The 22,750-nt window shown below is 40.8% G+C and overlaps 1 protein-coding gene across 3 annotated transcripts in view; it reads left to right on the top strand.

Moving 5' to 3' along the window:
• Positions 1-22,750, top strand: part of DROSHA (drosha ribonuclease III) — a 122,552-nt gene that overhangs the window by 32,607 nt on the left and 67,195 nt on the right. For all 3 annotated transcript variants that reach the window (XM_087930749.1, XM_087930748.1, XM_087930750.1), the window contains exons 12-16: positions 843-917; positions 3,569-3,738; positions 9,362-9,486; positions 13,896-13,995; positions 21,160-21,267. In XM_087930749.1, the coding sequence (XP_087786875.1) occupies positions 843-917; positions 3,569-3,738; positions 9,362-9,486; positions 13,896-13,995; positions 21,160-21,267 (578 nt within the window). The remainder of the gene's footprint in view (positions 1-842; positions 918-3,568; positions 3,739-9,361; positions 9,487-13,895; positions 13,996-21,159; positions 21,268-22,750) is intronic.

The raw sequence follows: 22,750 nt of genomic DNA, 5'->3' as shown, positions 1-22,750 counted from the left end.
CCTGGAGAAGTCCCTGAAGTTTTCTTGGTAAGGTTTTTCAGAAGTGCTTTGCCATTGCCTCCTCCCTAGGGCTGATAAAAAGTGACGAGCCCAAGGTCATCCAATTGGTTTATTGCCTAAGATGGGACTAAAACTCCCAGTTTTCTAGCCTGATGCCTTAACCACTACACCAAACTGCCTGTACCTCTAAATTAGGAGGTAGTCAATTAATTCAGAATATTTCAGGAAAGGAGATAGATACCCAGTCTAGGGGATGTGAATATTGCATAGGTGCTGAGAAAATAAAGGAGGTATAAATATACTCAAAAGAATTCAAAGCTTACAGGCAGAAGGAGAAAAGTATAAGGGATAACTTCCCCATCCATTATGTTCAATGGTTATTGAAAGCCAGCTTTGTGTTGACTGGTGGACATAAATAGTTGATACATTATAATCTACATATTTCATAGCTATTATAACAATGCACATGGCAGATTTTGTGGCAAATGGTTTTTATTGTCCGCTATAATTCTGAGACCATGCAGTTGTATGTTCTGAGTTTTCCTTTTATTAGACAAATGTTTTTAGTTCTATTGGTTTTTTTCCAAATGCTACAGTAATTCCCATAAGTCCCACCCATATACTGCCCATCTGTAGTATAATGATATTTGGAGGATCCTGTATTCCCATTTTTTTCCAGAAAAAGGAGCTAAAACAAAACAAAACACTGTTTCATAGGCTGCAAAATCATTTGCTTTGTACAAATTCAGTTCTATAAAAGTAGCTTAATTTTTACTGAAGTGCCAAAGATAAAGGTAAATGCTCTATGAACTTACACCTTGCTGTTCATTTTGTTATATAAGGTCCTTCATCAGAAAACAGTGATACTTCATGTCCTCGGTTCCACTTCATGCCACGCTTCGTAAGGTTTCTTCCAGGTAAGTGTATTTGGTTTTAGTGTGACAGCTATTCTTTTAGTTACTTCTCTCTGAGAAGATATAAATCTATGCCTGGACTGGTGTTTCTCAACTTTGGCACTTGAAGATGTGAGGACTTCAACTCCCAGAATTCCTCAGCGAACTATGCTTGCTGGGAAATTCTTGAGAATTGAATTGCACACATCTTTTAGTGGTCTGAACTATTCTTGTTTCAAACTAGCAAATGTGTGTAGAAGAATCCACAGAGGCATTTAAATTTAAATCTATATTATTTGTGTCTGTTCTTAACAGTTTACTTTAACAGCTTCAGTACTTAAAAGTAATTTAGTATCTATGTTCAGCCATAACACTTATTTTTCTACTGTGTACAAAGCTTAGTTTGCTACTATGGTTCAGATGGAATGCTAAGCAGAACCCATAAGGAAAGCAAAATTAACCAGGTCAAAAAGTAACCAAGTTTAAAAGTATGTATTGCTTTTACTGGCCTGATTAAGTATGTTGTATAAATGTTGTCTGGAACCTGTGGAGAATTTTTGATTATTATTCATAAGCAGCGGAAACTTTGTGGAATGTTTGAACTCCGATTTTTGGCTGCCACTCCTGAAATACCCAAAGGGGCTTTTTCAAAAGGCAGCTGGACTTTCTTTCTTTTGTTTTTTCTTGAAAATGTTTTGCTTCTCATTCAAGAAGCTTCTTCAGTTCATCTGTGCCGTCAGGGTTACCTAAATAGTGCAAATGGATGTGGAATCTTCTTGGAATTGAAGAAGCTTCTTGGGTAAGAAGCAAAACGTCTTCGAGGAAAAAAAAAACCCAAAGAACGTCCAGTTGCTTTTTGAAAAAAGCACCTTTGTGGCAGCCATGACCTGGGTGACTGAGAATTTCTATAGGAACACTTGTAATACACTGCTTTTGAAGTTGGTTTTCTTTTTCTGGTTTCTTCTTCATTCCAGAGATTCCGGAATGATGCTTACCTATAGGAAACTTTTACTTCTGATCACTTCTGGTTGAACTAACAGCTTTCTGTTGTGTTAGGTATACTTCTCTATGGTGGAGAACATGCAGCACAAATTATTTCACTGGAATTTTCATAGGAAGCTGCTTTATAGCGAGTCAGAATGATCAGTTGTCAGCGTTCCAACTAACCCAACTCCGAACCAATAATCTCCGAGACAAACACTTCCTCAAAGTTCTGTTTTAATAGAGTTGTCATATTGGCACATCTGGGAAAACCCGAATCTGAGAGTTCTGGTTTTCCCTTCCCAAAAGAAATTCAAAGGTCCATCCCCTGCATCCATTAGTCCCTCATACAGCCCAATCAAATCTTTGTCCCAACTGGAGACATCCCTCTAGTCACTCCCTACCAGGTGCAGGGCAACATGTCCTTGACTCTCTGAAAAAGAATGTTGTTGAAAGAATCTTCTTCCTCACTATGAAATCCCCTCTCCCTCACTATGAAATCCCCTCTCCAGGCACTGAACGTGGCAGCCTCGAAGCTTCCAAGCAAAAAATGGCTTCCAAAGCTGACATCAGTGAGATTATCAGTTATCATCTTCTAGCAACAGCAGCCATCATACAAAATTTCCAAAGAAATTTAACTGTTGTCCAAATAATGAGAAGATGAGCAGGATTTCCCTTGAGTTTATTTTGATCCCCCATCCATAGATATCTTGCCGACATGTGTTTATTATTAGAGTTGGAAGGTGTGCTTTTTTAAATGTTTTGTTTTCAACGATCTGATATTTTTATTATTTCTGCCTAGCACTGGAAATGTCCTTTCTTCTGCTGCTTGAATTATATTTGATGTAATTATTTGGGGTTTTTTAGGTTTTGAATATTAAGATTTGATTATGAATTTTTTAATATAGTTTTATTGTATTTTATTGCTGTAGCTTATATTTGAATGTATCGTGCTGCCTCAGGTGACCAGGTCCAGACTGGTGACTTATAAATATTTAAGTAAAATGTTTTTTTAATTTAAATATGTTTTAAATTCAGCAGATTGTAGACTTTCAGGCTTATGAAATAAGTGTGTATACCAAGTCCTGATGTGGTATCACAGTCCTACTAGCTTTGAAGGCAGAAGTCCAGGTTCATATGAAAACAGACTTTTTGCTGCTTATTTTAAGACCTAAATAGCCTCCCTCCCTTAAACTCTTGCATTTGCTTTGTGAAACAAAAAATGTAAAATAATTTACATCTAACTTTTAGTATAATGTATAACAGGGGAATTAGTCATTCTCAGCTGGTTGAAGTTGTACACCCAACCTCCATGCTGGACCTTTTGTGAATTTCTATAGATATTGTGCAAGCACTAAATTGAGTGACACCAAGTTCAAATAATTGTGTGGTGGCTATCTTATATAGGGTGGCTTATTATTTGAGTTAGTGCATCATGGTAGGCCAAAATATGGTTGGTCTGGCTTTGGTTTAATATTTTGGCTCATCCCAGCTATTATGATTTCCAGACCGTGGTTTAAAAAATAGTGCGATATGCGAATCCCACCAGTTGTAAGTTATGGCTTAATGTGATGTGTAGACAAGCTATTGTTTAAGTTTTCTGTTGGAGCTGTTTAGCTGATCTGAAGCCATTGCTAGTTTTCAAATGCTTTCCTTTCAATGAGTTTGACAACCAGTCCTATTCTGTTTTCAAGATGGCGGGAAGGAAGTTCTCTCAATGCATCAGATCCTCCTGTATTTGTTACGCTGCAATAAACCACTCGTGCCAGAAGAAGAGATTGCCAATATGCTACAGTGGGAAGAACTGGAGTGGCAGAAATACGCCGAGGAATGCAAAGGGATGATAGTGACCAGCTCTGGCATGGTACTGAGGTGTTCTCTCTTGAAATAAAACTAAATATATACTAAATATTAGCCATTCTAACTACTACTGACAATCTTACGTTTTTAATGTTATATTACCACAGAATCTATTATGGTTGAGCAATGGGTCCCTCTGTACTCCATGTGCCACCCCTACTCCTCTAATTTGGGTGGGGCTGAGTATTCCAATGACATCATGGCATCAATTGTGGCCCCCTTTGCGGGCCACAAGTAGGGCCCAAAATACAAGTAGTCCTCGATTTACAACCTATTTGTTTAGTGACCACTCAAAATTACAATAGCATGGACAAAAAGGGACTTTTGACCGTTTCTCCACATTTGCGACCATTGCAACATACCCATCGTTACATGATCAAAATTTGGACTCTTGGCAACTAGCAATAGCACTTAGACTTATATGTCACTTCATAGGGCTTTACAGCACAACCTTTCTAAGTGGTTTACAGAATGTGATGACCCGGAGTGTAACACAAATGTAATAAAATCTAAAACGTAAATAAATGTCCTTTAATGCTTCCAACTTCGCCCCACCGTTCAATAATTCTCAGTTGGAGATAAAACTTATTCAAAAATAGTCTTCAAAAGAAAGGAATACAGTCCGAAATTAATGAGCAGATAGAGGTGAAATAAAAAACTAAAACAAACTACAGTGAAGAAATTTCCACAGGATAAATGGACCAGGATAAGTAATTACCAACTTCAAGGAGATAACAAGGCACAGTCTGTTGGAAGGACGCCAACCAAGATAACTTCAGTCCAAAATAACACACGCTTTGCTTCTGGCAATGATATGTTTTAACAACTCTCTTATATACTATTCTCCACAACTGCAACCAATGAGGGGGATCATGGCCGCTTCCTCTCTAGTAAGCCAAGTTGTTTCCTTCTCCGTTCCTCCCTGCATATGCTAGGATGAAGAGGAGATGGGCCTGGTTCTTCCTCTGACTGCCCAGCCAGCCTCTGTCCTTCCCCAGCCTCCTCCACAACCTCCGGAGCCACTCCTCCACTCCCTGTCAGCTATTCCTCCTTTCCCTCAGAGTCTAACTCTAACAAGGGCATGACACAACATGTTGCCCCCCCAACAATCTGTGTCCTCACTTTACCGACCTTGGAAGGATGGAAGGCTGAGTCAACCTTGAGCCAGGATGGATACTGCAATACTGCATTCTAACTACTGCGTCACCATGCAGTGGTTCATATTTATGATGAGTTGCAGTGTCCCAGTGTCATGCGACCTTCCGACAAACAAAGTCAATGGGAAAGCCAGATTCTCTTAAAAACCATGTTACTAACTTAAGAGCTGTAGTAACTTACTTTAGAACTGTGGTAACTAAAGTCATGAAATGGGAAAAACTCACTTAACTGTCTTGCTTAACAACAGGAATTTTGGGCTCAATTGTGGTCGTAGGTCGAGGACTACTGTAGTGTGTCCTGGGTGCCTCATCAAGAATAAAACTCTAAAAATATAATAACAAAAAGAGTTTTGTCCTGAAATTAAGGGAAGGAGAAGAATAGAGGCCACAGCAGGTGGATTTAATCCAGGGGTGGGATTCAAATTTTTTAACAACTGGTTCTGTGGGCGTGGCTTAGTTGGTGGGCATGGCTTGGTGGTCATGTTACTGGCTGGGCGTGGCCAACTCAACATCACTCACATTGAGGCATGCATCTCCTCGCCTGGCCTCTTGTGACTGTGGGGATGCTGCAACAGTCTTAAGTGTGAAAAACAGTCATAAGTCACTTTTTTCAGTGCCACTGTAACTTTGAATGGTCACTCCACACAAGCAAAGTACCAGCAAAGGAGGGGAAAAAAAACTCCAGAGATGTTCCAGAGACAGGAAGTCGGGTCCTGCCAAGAATATAATAAGGGTTAACGGAGAGGCAGTTTCTGTAAGCAACACCAGAATGTTTCCTTCCTGCCTTCCTTACAGGATTAGACCAGTAATTTCTTCTAACAACCGGTTCTCCGAACTGCTTAAAATGTTAACAACCGGTTCTAGCGAATAGGTGCGAACTGGTAGAATCCCACCCCTGATTTAATCATTTGGTATTTAAAGATCTGGGGAAATTCTGGGTTATTTCCCAAGACCATGTGTAAGATTTCCTATTTATAGATAAGGTCAGGAATATAGAACGTGTGGCCTTGAAGATATTGAATTACAGCTCCTAGCATTTCCCATCTTGACTGTGATCATTGGGTCTGCTGGAAGTTGTAAATTGGTAGCAACCACAAGACCAAAGGGGCAAATAGTTTGTACCAAGGCATGTTGGGGCTGGAGCAGAGGAGCCTTTCAATATCACTGAGTCCTATCTAAAAACAAAAATGTATCTTTAGATCAAAAGCTAGAACAGCTATGGTGGTGGCAGGTGCAATAAAAGCTAAATGGGGCCAGCAATTACTTGTCAGGATCAATCTCAGAGGTCTTTGTCCATTATTATTTACAAGATACTTTTCACTTCCGTTTAGTATTTGATTATAGATAGTCCTTGATTTATAACAAGTTACTTAATGATTACAATTAGTTACAACAAATCCAAAAAGGGGAACTTACGACCCGGGTGAAAACTTCTGGTGGTTGTGCCATCTTCCCTCCCCACACCTGTGGTCATGTGACTGTACTTTGGGCACTTAGCAACACAGCTGCATATATGGATGTCTGTAGCATCCCATGTCACATAAGTGTATTTTAATGTAGTTTTCCCAAAACTGAGAGTTTCCTCTGGTTTTTGACACAACCCCGAACCAAGACCATTGTTCATTTTACGACTGTAATTTTTGTTAACAACCACACGTCGGTTTTATGACCATGATGACTTATAATTTTAATGGGTAGACTGCATTACTATCATAACTTGAGGACTACCTCTTTTGAAATCTAACAATGACATTGTCTAAGATAGAGGCCCCTAACCTGTTGGCCACAACTGACTACCGGTCTGCAGCCTGTTCCCAAACCAGGCTGTATGAGTGGCCAGCTGGTGTGCGTGCATGCGCGTCCACAGCCTTACTCGAGTAAGCATCGCGCGAGTGTCGCGAGCGCTTTCAGTCCCACTCACACGGGCAACGGGTGCTTGCCACGTGCATGCATACTGTGATGACCCAGGATGTGGCACAAAAGCAACGAAGTCACAAAAGTAGGTAAAGTCCCTTTAATACCTTCAATTTGACCCCCAGTGTCCAGTTATCATCGGCTGGAGAAAAAAACTCTCCCAAGAACAGTTTTTAAAGGGAAAAAAAATTAGTCCAAAACCAAGTACATATAAACTATAAATAAAAACCAACACAAACCACGCTGCAGCAATTAATGAGACAGGACATGATAAGGAATTGCAGACTTCAAAAGATAACGAAACACACACAGTTGGGAGGATGCCAGAATCCAGATAAGACTTGACAAATCAAAATAATCCATGCTTTGCTTCCAGCAAGATGCTGTGCGCAAACACCCTTTTTAAATCCTGTTTTCCCAGCTGCAGCTAATGAAGGGAATCTGGGCCCTTTTCTCCCACGTAACCTACGTAACTCATGTTGCTCCCTTCTCCATTCTTTCCTGTGTGCCCTAGGATGAAGAGGGGATGGTCTTGGGTCTTCCTCTGAATGCCCAGCCGGACTGTGCCCTTCCCCAGTTTCTTCCACAGCCACCAGAGCCACACTCCCTTTCAGCTGCTCGACCTCTACCTTGGAATCAGATTCCAACAGAGGCATAACCCATACATGCCTGTCCCTCCCACAAAACCATCCCCCCTCCCCCGGCACCAGGCCACCTGGTCTAAGATATTAACATGCCTTTGTATTGATGTGTGGGTTAAAGGCATTAGGTTTTATTCTGTCTGTCTAATATGCTGAATGCCAATGAAACAAGCATAGAACAATAGGATAAAATACTGGCAAGGGAATACAAAGTTCAGAAAGTAAAACCAGACCCCCCCCCCAAAAAAAAAAGTAAGGCAGGAAGCAATCCAAGCAATGAGTTTTAAATAAATGATCTGCTTGAATGTCTCCCTCTCTTCTCCATGCTCCAGAACATTTCATCCATCTCTCAAAAGAAAGAAAATCATGTCACGTAAACACCTCTTCCTGTTGTGTTCTCCTTAATATGTATTGTAGAAAACATAAAGGAAGACTCCGTTCTTCTGACCACAGGAGTAACTTTTGTAGATTTTAATAATGAGCCTCTCACCTTGCTACTGGTCTATAATGACTAAGATCATGAGGGGATTTATGGAGCATCATTTTCTTGTGTCTGTGTCTGTCTCCAGCTTTTTAAAGTGAGAATGAAAAAAGGAAGAAAAATAAGGTTTTGTGTGTGCATATTTTTCTTTTCTGCCAGGTTCCTTTTGTGACGATAGCAATTATTCTAATTTCTGCTGGGAACAAATAGAAGAGGGGGATTTGTGTAGGTTTTCTGCTTCTTTGTTAATGTGAAGACTAAATTAGGAACAGGGAGAGAGGAGGAATATCTTACAAAGCATAACCTTGCAAATTTATTGAGAAGAGCATTGCATTATTCAAATAAAAATGAATTTTGAGTCTCCTTCAGGACTAAATACCCATTCCTTTCTTTGGTGATGTTTTAACTCTGAAGTTTAGAATGACAGTGGCTCCCGCAAGATAATTAAACTTTTAACAGACTTTTTATTGATTCCACCACTAGCCTACATTTATATTAGTTCTTGCAACCATTATGAACTCCTAAAATGAATGGTTAATTCTGTGAGAACTTTTGGGAGAAGCAGAAGGATTGTAATTCTAATTTTAGTCCTCCCATAAATTACTGTAATCAATACATAACTGTGAGTTAATCAACCCAAAATTAACCTCAGCCATTTTGTGTTTTAAATCTAGCAGTAGCATGAAATGAGGTGACCATCTTGTTATCCTTCTTTCTCTATGTCTGTCTTACGTTCAGGCTGAACTTATTTAGCCAGCTCAAAGTTTTCCATTGTTTAAGAAGCCTCTGTGGTTAGACAATCCTTTTCTGTGTGTGAACGTGAAAAGAGTAACAGAAAGGATATTTCACACTTTTCCCTCACATAATCTTTGCACATGTGAATAGGATGTTTTATTTGCCTAAGGAAGAGAATCCACATAAACTTGGAAGAGATCCTGCTAGATTCAAACTTTTAATTTTTATGTGGAATTGCTAGCTACTTTCAAAATAGTGTTAGTAGATATAGTCCATGGAAGCTTCAGTGTGTTAAGTATGTTTGTATCTTCGGAAATTTATATATATCCCAAACTCCAAAGTAGTAGCACTTAAATACTGCTTCATAGTTCTTTACAGCTCTCTCTGAGTGGTTTACAGTGTCAGCCATTTTGTGTTTTAAATCTAGCAGTAGCATGAAATAAGGTGACCATCTTGTTATCCTTCTTTCTCCATGTCTGCCCCCAGCAATCTATGTCTTCATTTTACTGATCTCTGAAGGATGGAAGGCTGAGTCAACCTTGAGGTGGTCAGAATTGAACTCCTGGCAGTAGGCAAAGTTTGCCTGCAATATTGAATTCTAACTACAGCGCCACCACCATAGTTCAAATAAACATTGATGGAGCCATTATTAGTGGAAAAATTGATTATTATTATTTTTTACCTTTTCTCTTCCTGCAGAAGCCCAGTTCTGTTCGCATTGATCAGTTGGATCGTGAACAATTCAACCCTGATGTGATTACTTTTCCCATTATTGTCCATTTTGGAATACGACCAGCTCAACTCAGTTATGCTGGAGACCCACAGTAAGCTGCTCCCTTATTAGTTATATGGAACTAATCAACAATGTAACTTTTTTTTCCTAGACAATATGTATAAGTAGTGAAGCATTTAATATTATTCTCAGGTGTCCATGTCTACAATGCTTGCCACCTTTTCCCATTTGTTGAGAGTGGCCAAAGTGCCACTGTCTCCATAAAACATTCTGGATCAGGGGTGTCCAACCTTGGCAACTTTAAGACTTGTGGACTTCAACTCCCAGAATTCCTCAGCCAGCTTTGGGAGTTGAAGTCCACAAGTCTTAAAGTTGCCAAGGTTGGACACCCCTGTTCTAGATGGATTTATGGTCAAGATTTGGTGGAATTAACTGAATTAACTTTATTGTCAAGATTCTGGCAGTTACCCCCATTTAAATCATGAGTCTCGAGCCAAACTTCCAAAATTTAAAAAGGATTTATTGGGAATTAAACTGTCCAGCACTGCCTGGGTGTAGCCAACTCTGAGACACAAAAGTCATTGTCACCCTTGACCCTGGTTTTCCCCCTGGGTGTATTGTAATTAATATTCTCCAATGGGTCACATCCATAGCCAAGAGTCATCAATCATGCTCTCCAGTTAGAATTTTGTGGGGCAGAAACTTCAGTCACCTAGTTATTATCTTTGAAAACTTTTATGTATTGCAGTTTCGGTTTGCAAGCTGCTGCACTGATCCCCTCTCCCTTTCTATTGGCAACTCTAAAAAGACCATAGAGATATTTTATGAGTTGACATTTATCATGCAATCATCCTTTTTCTCTGAATACTCCACTGCACATTTAAATATTTATTTATTTATTTATTTATTTATTTATTTATTTATTTATTTATGGATGGATGGATGGATGGATGGATGGATGGATGGATGGTGCTTTTTCCCCCCTTGTTGGAAAGATTCACTTCCATTAGCAGTAGCTCAAGCCAGTTGTTGTCATGCCCCTGGTGGAGACTGACTCTGAGGGAGAGGAGCAACAGCCAACAGGGAGTGGAAGGGTGGCTCTGGAGGTTGTGGAGGAGGCTGGGGAAGGGCAGAGGCCGGCTGAGCAGTCAGAGGAGGACCCAGGCCCATCCCCTATCCATCCTAGGGCACACAGGGAGGAGGATACGGGAGAGACGTGGTCTACTCAGGAGGAAAGGGCCTTGATCCTCTTCATGGGCTGCAGGTATGAGAACTGCATAAGAATTGGGACCTGCGTTCTGGCAAACGCTGGAGACAAAGTGTGTTTTATTTTGGTTTGAGGTTATCTTGGCTGGCATCCTTCCAACAGACTGTGCCTTGTTATCTCCTTGAATTTGGTAAATACTTCTCCTGTTCCATTGTGAAATTTCATCATTGTAGCTTGTTTGGTTTTTATTTTCACCTCTATCTGCTCATTAAATTTGGACTGTATTGCTTTCTTTTAAAGACTATTTTTGAGCACATTTTATCTTCAACTGAGAATTATTGAACAATGGGGCCAAGTTGGAGGCATTAAAGGACATTTATTTATGTTTTGGATTTTGTTACATTTGTGTTACACTCTGGGTCATCACAGTTATGAGGATTTCTAAATTACATTTAATAGGACAAAAACATGAGCCTTTCACTTCACTCTAGTATGCTTTTGGGTCTGAACGTGTTATTAAACTTCAGAAATATCTATGGACTTCTCTTATTCTCTTCTACAATAACATCCAAAAAATGTCACACAGCAATTATTCTGAAACCAATGGATGGAAGAAATGAGTTAATAAAAAAAGAAGGCAAAAGCCCAATACTTGGGAAGCATCCCATTGGGATAATAAGTAGACTTCTTCAGTCTTCTAATGCTCTTCAGCTTTAGGCATTTCAAAAACAGACACTCATCTCCAATTGTAGGTTACTAGTTTAAGGAGACTGGAAGGGAAAGGAGATATATTTTTTAAAAGAAACAAAAGAAATGCATGAAGGCCAGAAGATAATAAAGGATCTTCATTTTACCTGTGTTATTCCAGCCACTAAGGACATAACAGCAAGAAGAGAAGAAGGCTCGGCTCAGTTATACTTTGGGCTTAGGACAGGGGTGGGCTTCAAAAATTCTAGCAAAGGGTCCTTTGCCTGGTTGATGGGCAGACGTAGCCATGGTGGGCGTGGCCTAGTCAACCTCCTGCCCCATGGCAAGGGAGGGGGAGTTTTTGCCCTCCCCAGACTCTGGAGGCTTTTTTCAAGCCTCCAGGAGGACAAAAACAGCCTCCCCAGGTGCTGGAGTCTTTCTGGAAGCTGGAAACAGGCCCATTTCCGGCCTTCCCGAACTTCTGGGAGGCACATTTTTGCCCTCCCTGAGCCTCCACACACACCCTGCACTTACCTGTATCCAAAATAGACCATGTGGGGACTCCTAGGAGGGCGGAATGGGGTGGGCAGGGCCAGCCAGGAGTGGGATTTGAGGGTTCTCCAAATTGCACAGAATCTTAGCTAGGGGCTCTCATGAACCCCTGCAAACCCCCAGCAGTCCAGCCCTGGCTTAGTATCACATCTAAATGACAAAATAACAGAGCTGGAAGGGCTCTTGAAGGTCTTCTAGTCTAATCCCTTGCTCTGGTAGGAAACCTTCTACCATTTCAGACAAATGGTTTCCAATCTCTTCTTAAAATATCCACTGTTGGAGCACCCTTAACATCTATAGAGGCAAGTCATTCCACTGATTCATTGTTCTAACAGGAAATTTCTGCTTAGTTCCAGCCTGGTTTTCTCTTTGATTACTTTCCATCCATTGCTTCTTGTCCCCCCTTCAGGTGCTTTGTAGAATAGGATGACCCCCTCTTCTTTGTGGCAGTCCCTTAGATATTGGAACACTGCTGCAATATTTCCCCTAGTCCTTCTTTTCATTAAACTAGACATAACCAATTCCTGCAACCATTTTTTAATATATTTTAGCTTCCAGTCTCTAATCATTTTTGTTGCTGTCTTCCGCACTCTTTCTAGAGTCTCAACATCTTTTTTATATCATGGTAACCAAACCTGGATGGTCCAAATTAGTCTTACTAAGGCATTATAAAGTGGTACTAACACACTTGTATTTTAGGATCAAATCTTCCCTCTGTTTATAAAATAAAACCAATTTTGGGGTACATTTTTAGATTAATCCTTTCTATGATCATTTCTTGAAATACTCAGGATATGTAAGGGAAGCCTACTTTTTAATTCAACTATTTGCTAACAAAATTCCAACAGTTGTATAGTATTTGTGACAGTACTTAGACAGAGACCTGGGTCAATCCAGAATGTAGGTCCAACTAGACTTGAAGGCACATGGGTCATTAGACAAGTTGAGGGAAAATGCACTTGGTGCTTTAATCAATGAAGTGGGCAGGAGGCAGAAGCAATACTGGGCAAATCCCTGTCTAATAGTTTCCATTTCCTATCTCTAAGGGAAAACGAGCATTGCTCAAAATATGGTAATCCAACTCAAAATATGTCAAAAAGGCATATGTACAATTAAATGCTTGGCACATCAGAAATGCCGCACAATTTTGAAAAAGATACAAATGTGGAGGTGGGTAAGTTTTCTTGTTAGCAATGATGAAATCATACAAAAAAACCCACTGGTCAGAGATGTATTTTATAGGTTTAAAAACAGGGTAGGTCCACATTTTCCCCTCTAATTTAGTTCCAAGTTTCCCACAATCAACAACAAAAAAAGTATGGTAGAATTTGCTACTGGACAGCGTTTTTGGAGGGCTGCCTATCTGTTCTCAGTGACTAAATAGGGTTCAGAGGTGAATAAGGGATGATTTATTGCATGGCAGAATCAGGTGCCGGACCTAAACGCAAACACTTACCTGGTTAAAAACTCAACCACAGCATCTCCCAAAAATTCCAAGCGTTCGTTGTGGTTAATCCTGAAAAGGAATGCAAAGACGATATACAGGTTGTTCTCCATTTAAAATCACAATTGAGCCCAAAATATGTATTGCTAAGCAATATAGGTGTTAAGTGAATTTTGCCTCATTTTATGACCTTTCTTGGCTCAGTTGTTAAGTGAATCACTGCAGTTCATAACTTAGTAAACCAGTCGTTAAGTGAATCTGGCTTCCCCATTGACTTTCCTTGTCAGAAGATTGCAAAACGGGATCACAGGACCCAAGGACATTGCAACCGTCATAAATATGAACCAGTTGCCAAGCATCTGAATTTTGATCACATGACCACGGGGATGCTGCGAAGGTTGGAACTGTGAAAAATAATCATAAGTCACTTTATTCAGTGCCATTGTAAATTTGAACAATCACTAAATGAACTATTGCAAATAGAGGACAACTGTATTAGTTTGTATGGTTATAAAGAGAATTCCAGTGTATAAAATAATTCTGGACAGATCACCAAGCTAAACACACAATGTTCCAAAATGTAACTATTGTTCTTTCTCATCTCTTTCAGGTACCAAAAACTCTGGAAAAGTTATGTGAAATTACGCCACCTGTTGGCTAATAGTCCCAAAGTGAAACAAGCAGATAAACAGAAATTAGTTCAGAGAGAAGTATGTTGTAATTTCATCTTCTGGCATTGTTGGTTTAGCAGTTCCCTTTAATCCCAGTCTGTCGTGAATCCTAGTTTACTCTCCAAGGTTATAGGCATCTGAGTGTTTTAATTTATGCTATTCTGTTATTCTTTTGGGCTGAGCCTGAACTAGAAGAATTTTATAGCTAGAAGCTATTGAATTCTGTATTTTGGTTGAAGATGCAAAGAGATGTCTGTGAGAGATAGACTGTCGTAGATTGAGAGGAGGGCAGTTGGCAATTTTAAGGGAGTAAAGCCAGTGTCTGCTGGCTTTAGGGGTTCCTGGGAAGAATACTCAGTTTTTTGATATGTAATTTACTATAACTCACTTGTATGCACAAAAGCCAGGTTTTTCAAGTTGCATTACTAACAACAGCACTTAAACTTATATACTGCTCTATAGTACTTTACAGTGCTCTCTAAGTGGTTTACAGAGTCTGCCTATTGCCTCAAACAATCTGAGTCCTGATTTTAATGACCTCAAAAGGATGGAAGGCTGAGTCAATCTTCAGCCAGTGAGGATCGAACTGCTAGGAGTCGGCTCAGTTAGCCTGCAATACTACATTTTAACCACTACGCCACCATGGCTCTTTTACTACCTTTATTAATTACTACTAACTAAATTTACTAATAGCAATAGCACTTAGACTTACCGTGTTTCTCACAAAATAAGGCTGGGCCTTATTTTATTTTTTTTGACTCCCAAACAACGGCTAGGCCGTCTTTTTGGGGGTGACTTAATTTCCTCCCCCACTGAGAGCGGCTCATATGCATGTACCTCGCCGCGAGGCCGCTTCTATCGGCTGATGAAGGCAGAGTCCCCAGCTGCTTCAGGGCGAGGCGTGGCTGCCCGTGTCCCCTTGCCTTTAGGCAGTCTCTTTCGGGCGATGGAAGCTCCCCAAGTGCAGTCACCAGCCACTTCAATCGGCCGGTAGAAGCGGCTTCGGGGCGAGCGCACATACACATTCCCCTCGCCGCGAGGCCGCTTCTATCGGCTGACGAAAGCTCCCTAGAAGCGGCCTCGTGGTGAGGGTAGTATGTGTGTGCGCTCGGCCCAAGGCCGCTTCTACCGGCCAATCGAAGTGGCTGGTGACTGCACTTGAGGAGCTTCCATCGCCTGAAAGAGACTGCCTAACGGCAAGGGGACACGGGCAGCCACGCCTCGCCCTGAAGCAGCTGGGGACTCTGCCTTCAGGGAGCTTTCGTCGGCCTATAGAAGCGGCCTTGCGGCGAGGGGAGTGTGTGTGTGCGCTTGCCTCGAGGCTGCTTCTGCCAGCTGATGGAAGTGGCTGGTGACTGCACTTGGGAGCTTCCACCGCCCAAAAGAGATTGCCTAAAGGCGAGGGGACACGGGCAGCTACGCCATGCCCTGAAGCGGCTGGGGACTCTGCCTTCAGGGAGCTTCTATAGGCTATCGGGGTATTCTAGCCTAGGCTACCTGCAGGGCACTCCTAAAGGCAAGTTCCCCCGCCCTTCCCCCCCATTTCTCTTCACCTTGTGTAGTTTTAACGAACAATGTGAGAAATGGCGGGGAAACGCATGGATTAAATAGGCCTAAATTTGGGGGGCGGGGCTTAATTTCACCTCATGCCTAGAAATCATGCTGGGCCTTCCTATTGGTGGAGGCCGTATGGTTGAAGAAACACTGTATATACCACTTTATAGTGCTTTACAGTCCTCTCTAAGCGGTTTACAGAGTCAGCATATTGCCCCCAACAGTTTGGGTCCTCATTTTATCCACCTTGGAAGGATGGAAGGCTGAATCAACCTTGAGCCCGGTGGGATTTGAACTGCCAAATTGTAGGCAACTGGCTGCAGAAGTAGCTTGCAATACTGCACTCTAACCACTGCACCACAGAGGCTCCTTATTAATTTAATCCTTTTTAATTTGATATGGGTATTCATTGTTTTCTTTTTAGCTGCAAATAGTCTTATGGATGGAAAGTGGGGATAGAGAAGAGGAAAATAAGTAAATAATATACTACCCAAGGATTGCGTATGACTTCTGGAATTTTGAGGATCTTTTGAATATATCAAAATATATTAGAATGTTCTAAAATAATGCTAATTGCTTTCTAGGGATTTAGGAAGCTATCTTGTACAAATGAGGTTAGTGGTCCATCAACTCAGTATTGTCTAATCTGATTAATCTTAATTTTATCCCTGAGCTACACTTTTTCCAGTATATGAGCTGTTTGGAATTCTTAGGAGATGATAGAAATACAAGTACTAAAATGTACTGTATTCCTCAGTTTACGACCGCAGTTGGGACTTCTGTCACTAAGCAATGTAATGGTTAAGTGAATTGTGCCTGATTTTTACAACCATTTTTCTGTGGTTGTTCAGCAAATCCCCATGGCCATTAAGCAAATCATATGGTAGTTCAGCAACTTTCCCCATTGACTTGCTTGTCAGAGATCCCCTGGGAAAGTTGTATATTGCGACCCTGGGGTACCACAACTATTATAAACTAGCTGGATACCCGTGCTTTGCTATGAAAATATGTGATCGGGCTTAGGATCGGGGGAGGAAAATAAGGGGGTGGGGGGGAAATTCTGCTTCTGTCTACCAGCATCCATTGGTATTCATCTGACTAGCGTCCTGTCAGTGTGTGAGAGAGTTGAGGGCTGTTTGGAAACTGAAATCATATTTGCTGTGTGAGCAAGGAGACAGCAAGGAGCCCAGGTATGGCTTAGCTCAACTGTTCTGTACTAAAGCTGCTTGGTGCTATGAAACTCAAACTGAAACTCCTCTCCTGTGCTTGTGTTTTGCATTGGAAGAGATTTCTTTTCAGGTGGGAAGGGGGAGTAGAACTCCTTAGCATCAGAGAGTGTTAACAATAATATAGGAAATACTAATGCTCTGATGGTCATTTTGAAAAATCCTTTCTTAGTGAGCACCTAGAAGCCCAAATTTCAAGTTTGTAGGCTTTATGGTTCTGGAGATTTTGTGATGATGTGTGAGTGGTATTTCACTTTTATATACTGTATATAGATACATGCTGGTTGTCAAGACCCCAAATTTTGGTTATACGACTGCAAGGATGTTGTGATGGTAATAAGCCCAAGAACCAGTCATAATTCCCTTTTTCAGCTCAGTTGTAACTTTGAGTAGTGTTTATATAAACGGTTGTAAGTTGGGGAGTACCTATAGTTTCAATCTTTGATTGCTCAATTCGGTAAATCACAATTAAGCCCATGAGTTTTATTAGTGAAAAAAGGGTTGCATTTGAGCAGACAAGGAACAGCTTTGTACAAAGACTGCTGATAGCTCAATCCCTTAAGCAAATCATAAGACTTGTTGCTGTAGTCAGGGCTTATGATATATCTGTGTGAAATATTCTAGAGCCCAGGGACATTAAAATTCCTTTCCATAGTATTTACATCTTCCAAACAAGAAAAGGAGTTGCTGTAGGCGGTGTAGTAGCTGTCATACATCCAACCTTGGGTTTCCTTTTAACAGCAGAATCCTATTATATATCATGCGTTACTTGTAAAATGTTGCAACCTCACATTTCCTTTTAAAACCATAATGCTCTCCTATAAAACTAACGACTCTTAAAATGCAACTCCAATTAAGAAGGATGTGTATTTATGGACACGGTCAAAATTGAGAGACAGCATTCTAAGATAGCCAGATCTAATCTTGAAATGCTGGCATCTCAGCCGTACGGACAGAAAATTTTACACTAAAAGCCTGGTTAGAAAATAATAACACGACAACTTCATGGATCTGAAATGGGGAGAGCAAAAGGAGATAAAAAATGTCAAGTCCCTTTTTTAAAAAGCAAAACACTTCTCTCTTTTTTTAAAAGAAAAAAAAAACACCTGACGTTACTATACCGCTAAGTAGTTTTGTACTGGAGAAATAAGGAACCTGTTCACACTTTATTTTTTTTAATCACATAGTGTAAATCTGAAGATACTTGCTCAAGAAAAAAAAAACCTCTATGCAATGGCACTTCTTCCAATTAATGTTTTTAGCAGCCTTGCACAGCCAAGTGTCACATTCCAGTTATGTTGGCCTTCATGGTGTTACAAGCTTAGAGTCTTGCAAAAATCAACTTTTGGTTTCCTCTCTTAAGTGGGAAGGTCCATGCCCTACTAATAAACCTGCCCTGTGGCTTTGACAGACAATAACTGTTTTTTTTTTTTAATACTGTAGATTATTTTCAACTTTACAGAAGCTTTTCATTGCTGCAATGTAGAACAAATGGAAGACAAGAATTTTTTTTTTTATTAAAAAAAATTCTTTCTAGGGAATAATGGACACATTATTGTTAAAAGTGTAGCAGATAGGGTTTGTGGGGGATTACATTTCCCTGCCAACCAGAAAGAAAGAAAGAGTGCTACTTTGACATTTATTACCCTGCAGTGTAAATCTCTGTTTCTAGATTTTTATCACATGAGTCGACTGGTTGTTTCCTGAAAATGTCTCTGCTTCATGTTTTTTTTTTTTTGCTTCTCTCGTGGATGTACTCAGGGGTCTTAAGACAGTCACTTTAACAGAAGCCTACCAGAGAAGCCTACCATTTCAGCAAGATAAAGAGACAGCTAAATACTCGCTTGTCCTCGTTATTCTTCATTGTAGTGTCTGTGATTTCCACATGTGGATTTGTGCTTTCAGGAACTTCTTTATAACCCTTTAAAATAGGTATTTCCATGATGGGAATCCTGCCCTCTGTGGGGCTCTTTAGCATCTGCCTAAACTAAAATAATTCTTTTCCAAGCACAATTCTCAAAGAATCTCTTTAGCAAGATTTATTGAGAAGAACGAGATGGGTTTGCAAGAGAGCCAGTAGCTGCATTGTTTCCCTTCTAAAATTCAGTATATCCCCAAGTACATTAGAGCAGATGCTTCTTTTTTCTTCTTCTTAACTGCTTTACTGGGAGGTTGCAAAGCGTCGGGTATGGAGGTGGCGAGGCAAACAGGCGCTGAGGCAGCAGATAACTTTTTGAAAGTCCACATATAACAGAGGTAGTCCTCAACTTATGACCACAGTGGAGCCTAAAATTTATAGAATAGAATTCTTTATAGAATTCTTTATTGTCCAAGTGTGGTTGGACACACAAGGAATTTGTCTTGGCGCAAATACTCTCAGTATACATAAAGAAAAGATACACTAGTCAAGAATCATCAGGTACAACACTTAATGATAGTCATAGGGTACAATAAGCAATCAAATCATATTGGGAAACAGTCAATATAAATCGTAAGGATACAAGCGACAAAGTTAGAGTCATACAGTCACAAGTGGGAGGGAATGGGTGATAAGGAATGATAAGAAGATTAACAGTAATAGTAGTGCAGACTTCGTAAATAGTTGAACAGGGTTGAGGGAATTATTTGTTTAGCAGAATGATGGCTTTTGGGAAAAAACTGTTCTTGTGTCTCCTTGTTCTGGTGTGCAGTTCTCTATAGTGTCATTTTGATGGAAGGAGTTGAAACAGTTTATGTCCAGGATGTGAGGGGTCTGTAAATATTTTCACAACCCTCTTTTTGATCCATGCAGTATACAGGTCCTCAATTGAAGGCAGGTTGGTAGTAATTGTTTTTTCTGCAGTCCTAATTACTCTCTGAAGTCTGTTGGGTTGCAGAACCAAACCAGACAGTGTTAGAGGTGCAGATGACAGAGTCAATAATTGTAGAACTGTATCAGCAGCTCCTTGGACTATGCTGCTAAGTGAGAAATTGGTTAAGAGAGTTTTCCCTGATTTTTCAAGTCACGTTTGTTAAGCGAACCACGGCAGTTGTTAACTCAGTGACACGGTTGTTAAGTGAATCTGGCTTCCCCATTGACTTTGCTTGCCCAAAGGGGATCACACAACTGCAAACATCATAAATACGAGTGGTTTGCCAAGCTTCCAAAAATATAAATCACATGACCACAGGGATGCTCATATGTGTAAAAAAAAAAAAGGTCATACGTCACTGTTTTTAGTACCGTTGTAACTCTGAATGTCACCAAATGAACTGTTATAACTCAAGGAGTACCTGTGTAGGAAAAACTTTGTATCTTTTCCTTCATCCAAACCTGCTTTTGTTTTGTTGGAAGACAATGTACCATTTAGATGCATCTAATCCTGATTCTCTTCCAGCTCTTCCTGGTTCTGCATATTTGTATGCCAGATTATGGCAGTAGTAAAGCCACCCCTATTTATCCTTTCTCCTAAGATGTGTTAGAGCAGTAGTGGCTAACCTTTTCCGGCTCCTATGCTGAAAATTGCGTGTGTGGTTGTGTGCGCTTGCTCGCGTGCCAGCACCCAGAAGGCAGTGCATGCTGGGGGCCCCCATGCCCCCTGCGCATGTGCATGTGATCACCCCTGTGCGCCATGCATCTTTGTGCATGCATGTGCAATGTCCCCCATGCACACAGCACGTTTCTGTGCATGCGTGTGCTTCTCCTGCGCACCCCCGTCCCCGTGCATGCGCGCCAAATACCCGGCAATCAGCTATTGGGCGGCAGTGCATGCGCGCATGCATAGTGAGACTCTTTTGGGTGACCTCTTGCGTGCTGGCAGAAGTGGCTCTGCGTGCCACTTCCGGCACACGTTCCATAGGTTTGTCATCATGGTATTAGAGTATGGTTGTCCTATGTTGGCAAATATATTTCATATATATTCATATACATTCGTATATATATACCAACAATGGTGGGATTCAAAAGTTCCCACCACCGGTTCTGTGTGCGTGGCTTGGTGGGCATGGCTGCAGGGGTGGGATCACGCAACTTGCACAATTGCGCGTGTATGCGTGCCAAACACGTGCGTGTTTACCACTTTAAAACAGTAAAAACTAAGCTCCTGCGCTTCTCAGCTGTCTAACACAGCAATCTGCTCTGCCGCGGCAAACAGCTGAGTGATTAAAAAGGACCTAGCGGGGGTGGGTGGGCCCAACTGCAGAGCGTCGGAGAGGCTCGGAGCGAACCGGTTCTCTGTCAGCTGATCTTCGGCGCTACTGGTACGCCAGACCTGGGCCGAACTGGAAGACTACCACTACTGTATCTCAAGTATATATATTTTTAGTTCACCAATAATTCCATTGTGAGATTCCAAAGAACACATGAAGGATGTTTCCTCATCAAGTTTTCAAGGGGATTTTTGGTTCCTTAGCAAAATACCGTCCTCTTTTTCTTTCTCCAAAGGAAGCCCTGCAAAAAATCAGACAGAAGAATACCATGAGGCGGGAAGTAACTGTGGAGCTGAGCAGCCAAGGATTCTGGAAGACAGGAATTCGTTCTGATGTCTGTCAGGTGAGTTGGAGTTCCTTTTCTCTTCCTAGGGGATGGTGAAAGTCAATTTTAACTTAAGGCTCTTTCAAACCTGTGGAATACAAATAAGAAGGAGCGTGGCTCCCACATTTTCAAAATTCAACAAATCTACTTTTGCAGATCTAATCTTGGAGAACCTCGGTACTTTTTGCAATTTTTTTGCTCAGGTAAACAAAAGATATTGTATAGCACACTCATTCTGTTCCCTTTCAGAATAGTCCTAGAGAATATCTATATGGTTGCTCATAGACCGTTGAGTTATGACCAATTTGTTGTCACATAATCAACCAATCAAATTTCAGAAGACTGCAGATTATAAGGCACATATACTCATTTCTGGACCAGCCCTCAGTAGAGAATAGAAAGGGAAAAATGTTTATGAAAGCAGAACTGCACAATAATCCTTCAGCGAGAGGAATTCTCAATCTTGCTTAATGTTTTATTTTTATTATTCTTGGTTGCTTTGAAACTGAGATGTACAGAGTGGAATTGGTATCCCTCCTCTTACCCCCGATGTTCTTCTTTTTATATGTAGCTTTTGTTCTTGAGGAATAAATGTTCTAATGGAAAATCCATGTCAAACAGCATTTTTCTTTCTTTTAGCACTTACATTGTTCATGGCCTTGAAATCTTGTGCAGTTTATCCACTGAAATGTTCTTGTTCTTTTTATTGTGAAGGACAATGTACCAAGTGGCAATGAAGCTGCTTTCCTTCAGAATCCATTGTTTTTGAGAGAAAACTACATAGATATAACATATCCATATTCATATATATTCATATGTATATTCATATATTCCCCCCAAGATGTCAAAGGAGATGTATCTTTACATGTACCGTATGCGTGTGTCTGTATATGTATCTATCCCTATTGCTATCTATGCTGCTTCCTGCCAGATTAAAAAGGCAATAGGATGCAATTAAGTGTGTAGTGCGACTGTGAACACAAGCACATTACAGGGTAGTTGAAAGTTATTGGTGTAGTATTTTTTCTTTCTTGCCCAGTGGAATAGATTGGTTCAGGATTAGAGTTTCAATTTAATAAATTGAAATGTCCTTGTGTTCAATGTGCTGCTAACAAAATACCTGGGCACGGTCCCTGGGCATGATGGTTGCAGAGTTTTCACAGAAAACTGTGTTTTCACTGGCCCATGGACAGACAGCACAACAAGGCAAGTGAAGAACTTAGGGCTTTAGACATATAAGCTGCATCTCAAAAGCTCTTCTCTTCCCACCTTGAGAACCTCCATGGAGAGGCACTGAAGAGACCCCCTCTGCTCTACAATGGATTGCTCCTTGTAAATGAGTAATCCCTGGTGGTTATCCAAACTCCAGTTTGGCATGTGTTCTAGATTGCATGCTTGAATGATGAAGGTCTTGACCATCTTCTGAAAATGGCTATCGCTTCCCCCTTCTTCTCTCCTCAAAACTAAACATTCTCAGTTCTTTTATATCTCTTCATAAGAC

The sequence above is a fragment of the Pseudonaja textilis genome, chromosome 3 (assembly GCF_049901715.1).
Source record: "Pseudonaja textilis isolate UNSWEBS1 chromosome 3, rPseTex1.2, whole genome shotgun sequence".
NCBI lineage: Eukaryota > Metazoa > Chordata > Lepidosauria > Squamata > Elapidae > Pseudonaja > Pseudonaja textilis.
This window is presented reverse-complemented; position numbering and strand designations above follow the sequence as displayed.